At 42.3% G+C, this 11672-nt stretch overlaps 1 protein-coding gene across 7 annotated transcripts in view; it reads right to left on the bottom strand.

The window, feature by feature from the left end:
• The window catches only part of LOC112136846, a 65246-nt gene that overhangs the window by 42805 nt on the left and 10769 nt on the right, over positions 1–11672 (bottom strand). For 5 of the 7 annotated variants that reach the window (XM_024258769.2, XM_024258773.2, XM_024258774.2 and 2 more), the window contains exons 9-11: positions 9656–9728; positions 8743–8870; positions 3564–3684 (exon numbers count right to left, since the gene is read on the bottom strand). In XM_024258769.2, the coding sequence (XP_024114537.1) occupies positions 3564–3684; positions 8743–8870; positions 9656–9728 (322 nt within the window). The remainder of the gene's footprint in view (positions 1–3563; positions 3685–8742; positions 8871–9655; positions 9729–11672) is intronic. The other 2 variants (XM_024258770.2, XM_024258776.2) reach the window with 2 other exon arrangements.

The following is an 11672-nucleotide window of genomic DNA, read 5'->3' as shown; positions in this document are numbered from 1 at the left end:
TATCAGTGTTTTTCAAACTTTTTTGAGCCAAGGTACACTTTATCCATGAAAATAATCCCGCAGCACACTAGCATCCAAAAGGTAAAAAAAATGAGTCTGTATTGATGTACAGTCCCTCCACAATCTAGTGTACATTTTTTTATAGAAGTGGGAGCATCATTAATCAATTTGCTCAAGTTAAACGTATATCTCGTCAAAACAGTCTACATTTATTATCATTAATGAATAATTTTAAAATAAATAAATAAATAAATAAATAAATAAATACTTCTAAATAATCAGTTTTTATGAATGTTTTTTTTCTCTTTTTTAAATACTTCCCAAACTATCATACAAAGTAAAAACAACGTTCGTTTCTTGTTTCCCTCCACATGAGAATTCTTTCTCAAAATTCAGTTCTTTTGCATTCGTTTTCCTAAAACAGCAGCTCTTTTGGCTACCAAATGGCTTTTTAGGTTGTTGTTTGCTTTGTTTGATTCATTATAAACTACTAGATAAGATTATGCACAAAATCCAAGATGTAAATATGTTTTTATTGATATAAAGTGTAAATTATGTATATGCTGTTATTTATCCCTTACAGATGGAATGTACAAAATTAATGGTAAAAGAACTAACTATTAACTATTCAGTTTTTAACTCTATACATTTTAAGCTTTTTTCCTTTTAAACACATTTGAAGTGAACAACACAAAACTCTGCAACCACAACCCAAATACAAATTAAATTGTGCAAAAACCACTAAATCAAGACTTTTATTCACAATGACATTCAGAAAGACAAAAGAGTTTCAGCTTTGAGGATGTTATCTGATTCTTCTCTCAGTGATGATCTGCTCTGTTTTAGAGAAGATTCTCTCAGTTCTCAGGTGTCTGGACAGGTTGATTGTGGAGCCATAAATATATACAGAATAAATATACATATAGAATATTTCCTGCAGACAGTTCCTTCATACTATCAAGAAAAGTCAAATAATTCCAGTTTTTATCTCCTTTTTCTTTTCATTTTCTTTACATTTTGTGTTGATGTTTTCTCTCTATCTCTCTCCCTATTTGGCTCTTGCGCTGCTGAACGTGTAAGCCCCTCCCCCTCCACCCAGCGCTCAGTGGGGTGCGCGCACTTAACCCAATGCATCATGGGGGCTGCAGTGCATAAACTCACGTAGATGCCGACATGCTGTCGTTTTTGGGCTTCATTCTTTTGTTCACTTTTTAATCTGACGTCGGATCCCGCTGGAAGCTACACCGCTAAACACGAGCTTTAGCTGTTATTTTATGGAACTGAGAGACTTTTTGAGCCGAATCAAAACAAGGAAGTGAGGACGTTAACCACTACTGATTGGTCAGATTGATGACGTGATCAAGCCTCCAACAATGATTGGCGGAGACAGTTGAAGGGGGCGGGACTTTTTTAAAAGCTGAGTTTGAGGCTAGTTTTGCGGCTGGTTTGCGGTAACATCATTCTAATTAAAGAGTCATTTATAGAGTCAAAGAAATATTTATTTTACCATCTTGTATATTCCAAACTATCCAGTGTTAAATCAGGGCCGTTTGGATGAACACAGAGCTGATACCATAGTGATGGCAAATGTTTTAGATATGTGAAAATGGGTAATTTCCTGCGGCACACCAGACCATCTCTCACGGCACACTAGTGTGCTGCGGCACACTGGTTGAAAAACACTGGTTTAGCGAAAAAGGGAGTTGGCAACAGAGGGAAACAACATCATAAAACATCCAGGTCTAAATAGTAAACTAGAATGGGCGGGGCCTGTCTACACACACACACACACTCTGTAGTTACGAACACATCTGTTGGTTGAGATAGTCTCCACATTTAAACTAGTCAGAATGTACACAATATAACTGCAGCTCACACACTTAATCATACAAATCGACACAAATAAAGCCTCTCATTCTGTCACACAAACTTTTAGTACAAAGGTGAGCTGACACCTGTGATCAGGTGAGCAATGTGGATAATGTGGAATGTACAAAGGGGGAGAGCACCTGGCAGTCCCCAAGCCAAGACCCCCCGCCAGGGCAGCAGCAACCAGGACCCCCCCCAACACCCGCCAAGGAGAGAATCCGCCTGCCTGGCAATACCGCCAAACACCCAGACCAGGACACGCGGGGCCACCGCAGAGGCCCCCCACACCCAAGAGCAGGAAGGCACAGGAACACAGAGAGTGCAGGCCCCCAACCCCAGAAGAGCAGCCCACCACCACCCAGCAGCACAGAGCATCCCCCAGTCCCACCCCAGGTACGAGCCAGGGCCAAGGGAGACCACCAAATGCCCCCAACGAGGAAGGTCCGGGGGGGAGCAAGGAAGATGCCACCCACCCCGGTTGAGGAGAGGGGCACCCAAGAGAAACAAAGGTCCCAGAGGAGTGATGTAAACAAGTCCCGACCAGGCACACCCACTGATGGAGTTAAGGAGAGGACTAGTTCTCAAGAGCAAGGACCGGAACTCGCACCACCGAGACCTGGACACACCCCAGGCTCCGATGTAGGTTGATCCCTGCTCTAGATCTTAAATCTCAGGGATTTAGAGAAGGCCGCTGGGGCCAGGAGACCGGCACCCAAGAGACTAGACCACCAGGTTGAGGGTCCCCGCCCCCCTGTAAGGGATGAGGTAGGGGACAGAAGGTCGAAGGTCCCACCTTCCTTGTGTGATGTATTCGTGTTTGTTTGTTAGAGTGTGTATTTGTGGTGTTAGAGGTGTGTGTACTAAAGGGGTGCATTTAAATTTGGTGAGAAGGCCTTAACAGGGCATCTACTGATTGCTCACAGAGATGCCCCATCACCCTCCCACCAACGGCCCTACATGTCTATGGTGTGGTTAAAATTGACGGGAAGGACACTGAGAGGACATCAACTGTTTGCTGGCAGTGATGTATCTGGCATCCGATGTATCTAATGCGTTTCTTTAAAGTGCTCCTTTAATTTTTGTTAGCGTATGTCTGGCCCTTTCGTCGAATTTTAAAGCCCTTTGTGTCCCCCAAGTGTGAAGGTTTGCCCACCCTTGTTCTAGGATGAGGTCATGAAATGGGTGGCAGACACATGCAGCGGCAGGTGGAGCTTCAGGAATCGAGTTAATTTACTTCTGGGTAGGAAAAAACTCACAAAAATAACTAATATTTCATTAAAAATTTGTTTTTCAGTGTTCCAAGAGAATTATATGATCATATATTTGGATATATTTTTAATCTGAAATCATGGAATGGCCACTTAAAGGGAAAGAGAGGACCGCTAATCCTCCGAGAGTTGAAATATCGTCATAGTTCACAATACCACATTTGTCCTAGGTCTAGTTAGTAGTGGTTGTAAGAATTGGATGAAAGCTTTAGTCATTTTTGGCAAGCAGGAAAAGACACAAACACATCAGACAGTGTTTCCTACCAGGAAACTAGCAAACAGGGAAACGGTGCACAGATGATAGCCACTGCAAATTCACTACATAAGTTTATATTCTGCACATCTCTTGGAGGCTAACTTTTTCTAAGACAGTGACGCCCCCGTCTGAAAATTTTGTGTGAGATAATGAAAAAAAAAAATACATACTCTTGAGCTTACTCTTTCTAGATGGCCTCTTACGGCTGTACGAATGAGCTCGGTGTTTGTCTGTGGTGGGAGGAGCCTGGTCAGTACCCCATTCTGATGTCCTGGGCGAACTTGGTCCTTTCTGAAAAAGAAGACAATCTGAGCAGCATTCCAACAGGTGTGCAGGCAGTAGTTTTGATAACTGTAGCTCTTTTGTTTGGGTTTATGAGAAGGAGCCAGCTGATTTGACTCCAATTTGGTTCTTAAGTTAATGTGGAACCAACAAAAAAGCAAGATTATGTGCAAGATTAACTGGGTCTGTGTCCTTTTTGGTATTTGAAGTTTCCTTTTAATAAGTGAAACAACTTTAAAAAAAAATAAAACTAAGACTCCTAAGGTCAAGTATTTTTTCCATGCTATTTTGTCATCCATTTCTCAACCATTGTTTAAAAAGAGAACTTCTCAGGAGCGGCGCGGAGGGTCCGCGCGGAGCAGCGGAACGTTTCGGCATCTGGTCCATTTTTTCCGCGAGCGCTAAGCGTCAATACTGGCAAGAAGTTGCATCAAAATACATGAGAAAATCCGGTTTATTTTCAAAATAGAGCCAGTTTTTCAAAAATGTGATCATGTTTTTGTGTCTAAACAGACTGTAGAGATGAAAATATGCATACAATCAAAACACACAGACACGCGTGTGCGAGAGCCCCCACCCCGGACACCACAGATCTCCAGAGCGGGTGTGCTGGGCTGCTTCTGGGAGGAAAAAAAGCAGGGCAGACGGGGCCCCCAAATGCAGTGGGGGCACACTGGAGCGGGGCATGGGGCTGCGTTTGAACGAGAGAGAGGCAGAGGAGCGGTTCTTCTTGGAAGAAACATAAGGTAATATTTTTAGGTTATTAATTTACCGACGGAAACACGTGAGAGCGCGAGCATGCACACAGACACACAACAAAACAGACACGCACACGCGCGCACAAACAGATCAATGAAGTGGGCCGACTGCGGAGTTGGGGGGCGGGGTCTGTGTCAACAGGGGCAGAGACCATCTCCTTTTAGCAGAAACACGGGGCGATATCTTGGTTATTGACCATGATGGCAAAAAAAAAGCAATGGCTCTAGCAGAAGCGTCTGTCGAACGTCGCGGAAAAATTCGCATCTGGTGTGACCTGAAGAGCGGAGCGGACTCCGCACGCCCTCCGCTCCGCTTTGTGGTGCTTCCGCGCCGAGTGTGACCCCGGCCTAAGGGTGCTCGAGCACCTGCCCTTTTTGTCTCGTATTAAAAAGTGCCCTTGTGCCCTATTTTCTTTTTTTTCAATTATTGTTTTAAGTTTTTATTTTTATTTATATTAATTCACTTTTGTTGGTGATATAAGACAGAGAAATGACGCTACAAAATCCCCCCGGTGTTCTACCGCAGTGGTCCCCAACCACCGGGCCGCGGACCGGTACTGGGCCGCAGACCCATTGCCACCGGGCCGCGGAAGAATTTAGGGACTTTTTTTTTTTTTTTTTTGAGTCAGAAATCTTTTATTTTGAAAATCAACTGGGTTTTCTCGATTACATTGAGCGCTAAAAGCAGTCCAGCGGCGTGTCACACGAGAAAAGCTGCATGTGGAACCTTTCTCCGCGAATGGATGGGATTAGTACAGCAACAGAAGAACAGACGGAAAACAACTGCGGTCAAGTGAGCCGCTGTTCGCTCAGCCGCGGTCAAGCCAGCCGCGCTACAAAAAAGTCATGCGCCCGTATTACACGGTTTACGGCAGAGCATGAAACTCGGTGGAAGAGCTTTCTGTTGGAGCATTAGAACGTCTGATGTGCTCGGAGTAAAATGAAAAAGAGAAATAAAATTCTATAACAAAACTACATATTCTATCAGTGGATATTTGTACTAATAATCTGTTATTTATTATGTCCTTTCTAAAGAGAAATGTTCAGAGTTTTCAATAATGAAGTTAAATAAAGTCATTTAAAAAATAAATGAGTCCATAATTCCAGGCCTTAGACAGAAAATGCTTGTTCTACAGGTCACCCTCTATTACCTCAAGGAGACTTTTGTACTTTTACTGTATAGTTTTTGAAAAAATAGTACTTAAACTTTGCATGTTTGACGAGAAATATGTTACGATGGTCATCTTTGAATGTAAATAAATAGATTTTGGTCCATAATTCCAGGGCTTGGATACTATATGCTTGTTCTACAGGTCACCCTCTATTACCTCACAAAGACTTGTGTACTTTTACTGTATAGTTTTTGAAAAAAATTTCTTTAAACTTTGCATTTTTGATGAGAAATAAGTCAAAATAGCCATTTTTGAATTTGAATAAAAAGGTTTAGGTCCATAATTCCAGGGCTTGGACACTATGCTTGTTGTACAGGTCACCCTCTATTACCTTACAAAGACTTGTGTACTTTTACTGAAATAGGACAAAAACTCACAGAGAAATAAAGAGAGGAAAAGCAGATGACCTGATAATATTTAACTGAAAACCAGACACTTTTCTCCACTGAGAACAATGAACAGAAATGAAAACAGCTGCAGATGATCAACATGAACCTGAAGTGACTGACAGGAGACAGAATCTGACTAAAACTCCACTAAAACTCCAAACTAGAATCCTCCCAGCAACAGTCTGATAAGGACATTAAATATTAATCACTTCAGCATTCTGGGGATGAGAGTTGTTGGTTCTGTGTTTAAAATATTAGAATCTGTATCAAACTTGATTCATGTTGATTCTTCCTGTATCACAATGAAAAAATGAAGAGCCTCCAGTAGTTTAATGCTTTGGATGTTTTCCAAGTCTTTGACAATAAACTGTTTACATTAAAAATGACACTTTTATCACCTTTACCAACACGGATCATATAGCTGAGTTATTTCCTAATATATGTAAATATATTTACATTTTCATTAATTTCTATATTACTTAAAGCATAAAAAAGAAACACCAAAAACATGTTTTTGTTGCCTTTCTCCAACTTTGAGCCCCTGCCCCTCAAAAGTCCTGTGCACTTCCCTGCCTGAGACCCACATCATTTTGTGATCGCGATCAGATCTTAGTTTTTATTCTATAAACCTGGATTTAAAGCTGTGAATCGGCTTTTCTACTCAAAGAAAAGAGTTTGCTCGCGGAGAGCAGTTAATCGGTTCTGTTCACGCTCCAAAGACTGCTAGACCCTCAATGCATGAGGTTAAATCCAGAGCAGTAATGACACACGATCAGAATGTCTGTTTACATGGACCACGATCGGATCAACAATCGGTATAACCCACCTGTCTTGATTCGAAAGAAATTGGATCCGAAAGAGTCTGATCGGGCCAGAGTATTACGAACGGCGTGTTCACATGACGCATTTCTGTTCTGATCAGGTGCTTATTCCCATTACTTGGGTCCATGTAAACGTAGCTAATGATGACAAAGGTGTTCTCGCCTAGAACTGGTTTTGCTCAAACTGCACCAAAATACCATCTGTATTCCTCCACTCCTGGTCATTGACTTTCAGTAGGAAAGTTAGAAACCCTTGTTGAGCATTAGTTTCTCATAGGATGGTTTAGAGGCGGTGCTCCATCCGCCAGCTATAATTTATAAAGACCAGGTCACGCTGAAATGTCATTTTTGGCTGACACTCTGCTAAAATGTTCCATGTCTCACTACCATAAAGCACTAGAGCACTTATAATGAATATTTTTAAAAATATTTGATGGTTTGGGTTTGTTGTGAAAGCAGGCTACAAAGAAAATACTGCCGTACATGTGGAGCCTCACCTAAACGTTCAATCAACACTCACGCGCATGTTCTTTAGAACCTGCCCTTCCACAGATTATTTATAGTCATTGTAGTATCATTGTGGAGGGATAAATGTTCTATAAATGAACATGGCTTTACTCTGTAGAAAGCACCACGTGGACCACGGTGCTCAACCTGAGGACAGGTGTCTGTGTGGGGAAAGATGAAGATCCCCCTCCTGGACCAGCAGTTGATCACTAATTCATGCTGTGCAGAGTTTCAGCTTGTTTGTGATCTTTAGGAATGTAACAGTGTAAACACAGTGTGTATAAAAGACTCAGATGATGATTCCGTTCAAATGCGACTACGAGAGTGATGAAGTCGTGTTGCTGCGCCGCATTTGGCCTATCTGCTCTGCTCCGTGCGTGTGAGTGCGTGTGCCAGCTGAGCAGAGAACGTTTTCACTTGGATGTTTAGAGCGTGTTGATAAACCAAGTAAGTTTCTGTTCCTGTGTTTTCCCTAAGCCGTTTTGTTCTGTTTAGTTAGTAATCCATTCATCCATCCATCCATCCATCTTCATCTGGGACCGGGTCGCGGGGGCAGCAGTCTAAGCAAAGATGCCCAGACTTCCCTCTCCCCGGCCACTTCCTCCAGCTCCTCTGGGGGGATCCCGAGGTGTTCCCAGGCCAGCCGAGAAACATAGTCTCTCTAGTGTGTCCTGGGTCTTCCCCCGGGCCTCCGCCCAGTGGGACATGCCCGGAACACCTCTCCAGGGAGGCGTCTAGGAGGCATCCGGACCAGGTGCCCGAGCCACCTCAACTGGCTCCTCTGGATGCGGAGAAGAAGCGGCTCTACTCCGAGCTCTCTCCGGGTGACTGAGCTCCTCACCCTATCTCTAAGGGAGCGCCCAGCCACCCTCCAGAGAAAACTAATTTCAGCCGCCAGTAGTTTGGATCTAGTTCTTTAGATCATGACCCAGAGCTCATGACCATAGGTGAGTACTGGAACGAAGATCGACCGGTAAATCGAGAGCTTTGCTTTCTGGCTCAGCTCTCTTTTCACCACAACGGACCGGTACAGCGACCGCATAATAGCGGACCCAGCTCCAATCCGCCTGTCGATCTCACGCTCCGATCTTCCATCACTCGTGAACAAGACCCCAAGATATTTAAACTCCTCCATTGTCGTCGATTTGGGAATGAAAATGTGTTGATTTAAAAAGATGAAGGCATTATTTTTCTTATTGAAGTACCGAAATTGGTACCAAATAGGAACCGAAACTGAGACAAAAGAACCAATTTGGCACCAGAACTAAATAAAACCCAACTGGGGCCCAACCCTACAGAGCATGTATGTCACTTTAATGAGATCTGCATAAGTGGAAATAACCCCCAGCATCTATGAATTTAGAATTTAGAAGGTTTTTTTATGCAGTATCTATCCGACCAGAAAATGTCTAAAAAATACCTGGAAGACCTTCCCAACAGCCTCCTCCAAGTCCTTGTGGTGCTTGCTGCTGAAGCTCAGTTCCACCGTCTGACTTCTGCTGTTGTGAAGTATGATGGGATTGTTTAGCTTGACTTTGAGGACTATCTCTGCCCAGGTCCACCAAAAGAAAGTAAGGAAAAGTCAGAATGAGAAGATGATAGAAACAGGGTTTTGTGTCTCAGTACGTGGGAGATCTACAGACAGACAACTGATTCGTGGTGCAGACTGAGCTGACTAGAAATACAGCAGATTCACAGCTGCTCCATGTTTTAATGACCTATATGAACAGGTGCTTTGGTCACTGTGAGATGTGCTCAAAAATTAGATTAGAAGCTTAGATATAAAGATCCAGAGAAATCTGCTACATATAAACAGTTGGTGTTAGAGACTTTAAACCTTCTGGGTTTCCCTCTGTAGATTTTTTTTTCATACCTGGAGGACCTGATAGAGGGATCTCCAAGGCTAGAGTAGGATTCCATTCCTGTCCTGTCTCCAATATGTGTCAGGTCTAATAGGTGTTTGATACTTTAGACACGAGTCTCTAAAGCTCCTTTAAGACTGAGTCAGTTTATCCACAGCCAGAAAGTGAGCTGCACATCACCAGCTTAGAAAACAGAGGACACCAGTACGTTTACAAGCAAAATGCAAGTCATTCTGAGCAGCTGACTCTACTTAAAACATATTGTAGTTTTCACATACACACAAAGACTTTGTAGGGCTTTCAGCTACAATGAAAGCCTGACTCATCCCACATCACCTCCTCATCAACAGCTCCTTCCAATCTTCATTCATTTCTAAATAATATATTCTAGTCACAAGATGAGCTGAATCACTTCCTCCTGAAGGAGACGAGAACATTTCTGAGACTTTTAGGTGAAAACTAACTCCTCACCTTCCTGTTGGACTTTGATGGTGTAATGATTCACCTCCTCCCTGAGAAGGTGGACCGACTCCCAGAGGAATCCCTGGAACAGACACGGTAAGCCTAAATGTACCCATATAAGACAAATAAAAAGGTCATTCGATAATCAGCTGAATCTATACCAAGACCCAAGATAAAGATCTGCAGCAGACTGACAACTTCCCAACCACTTATCTTCAAAAACTGCTCACGCAGGGCAGTCCAAATCCAGGCCTCGGGGACCAGTGTCCTCCGTGTTTTCCAACCAACCTTCCATTGAAGCTCCTTAATGGCTAAACACACCTGATCCAGGTAATCAACCTTCACATGATTTCCTGCTGGAGGTACAAAGAAAGCGATCGGCGAATCAGAAGAACTGGTTTGAACATGGATTATTTAGTAATGACGAAATAATGCGCTTCTCCAGGTAAATGATTCACATGAAAGCAAATGAGATTTTTGACACAGAGATTGATGATGCTTCAAAGGGAACAGAAATGTTCACAGCCAATGGTGGTCAGAACAATGTTCATCTGGTGTCTGCATTTCTTGACCAAATTTCACCACAAAATGAACCCATTATCTATCACCATTCTGTCTGTGAATGCCAGGACTTCTTCAGACAGATGCACATTATACATATCCATCTTTGCAAAAATATGGATCTTTATTTGTGGGTGAAATGCAGCAGATATGCAGGTACTATTCTTCAAAAATATGCACATGAAGGAATGTCAAAATCCAGGCCTTGACGGCCAGCCTCCAACTGGTTTTCCAGAAAGCCTGCCTTAATCTGCTGTCGATTTCCTGGATCAGGTGTGTGTGGTCAATAAGGAGCTTCAATGGAAGGTTGGTGGGAAAACATGTAGGAAACTGGTACACAAGTTTTGAATCTGGACACCTGTGCTTAGAGGTTTGAAGATGTTTTCTTTGGTAATATTTGCTATCAGCGTTCGGCCCAAACCCTCTAATCTCCCCCACAGTGAGGCAGATAAATGCAGGGGAGACCCATGAGGTTCCAGCTCTCCCAGAATTGGGTCAGATCCAAGTCCTGTTAGACGAAGCATGTTAAAGTCCACATTGTAGATCCAGAACAAATGAGGGTTTGGTTTTTGTAACTAGCTTTCCAAAAGGAGTGTTTAAATTTTCAATACAACTGTCTCTGGTATGCACCTCAAAAGTTCTGCATTTTTCCCCATTTCTAAACATACTCCTTAACCCTCGTGCTCTCTTCTGGGCTCCAGATGACCCGACCCGTACTTATTGATGTGCGATCGCTCCCATGAAGATAAAAAATCCTAAATCAGGGGTGTCAAACTTAAATTGCATGACGGGCCAAAATCCAAAACACACCTTAACTTGTGGGCCGAACAGGATAAACATTTATTGAACACTCTAAAACTACAACTTTAAAACCGTAACTTTTTAACAATATTATGAACTAAATTTATAGTATTACCTGTGATAATGCTAGTGAGAATGCTGTAAGCTGAATTTGGGAGGTGAAAACGTTGAAGCTGATAGCTGAAAAAGCTAAAGTTGATAGCTTAAAACACCGAAGCTGAACAATGACATTTTTCAATTCAAATATTATCAATATAATAACATGCAAAAGAAATACTTTAATCTAAAAAAAGTTCAAAATTACTGCCTTGTTTTAAAATAATATGCAAAATAAATGGTTGCTCATAGAAATAAAAAACTTTTCAGAAACAAAGGCATAGGCTTGGATTCTAACAGATTAGAATCAAGCGCACCTCTCTGATAGAATCTGGTGTTTGTACAGACTTGATATATATAATTTGTTTTAATGCAGTTGTTAAGGGGTTCGTAGAAAAAAGCACTTTGAAATGTTAGTTTTGTTAATGAACACTTTGCTGTGGAGCAGTGCATTGTTAAATGAGAAGTTTACTGAAACATTTTAGTACTGTTAATCTCAAGTTCTTCATTTAGGACAGGGGGATGCAGTATCAGGCGACGTAACTGGGCCCTCTATATGTCTGATATT

This window comes from Oryzias melastigma, linkage group LG4, assembly GCF_002922805.2.
Source record: "Oryzias melastigma strain HK-1 linkage group LG4, ASM292280v2, whole genome shotgun sequence".
NCBI classification, from domain to species: Eukaryota; Metazoa; Chordata; class Actinopteri; order Beloniformes; family Adrianichthyidae; genus Oryzias; species Oryzias melastigma.
This window is presented reverse-complemented; position numbering and strand designations above follow the sequence as displayed.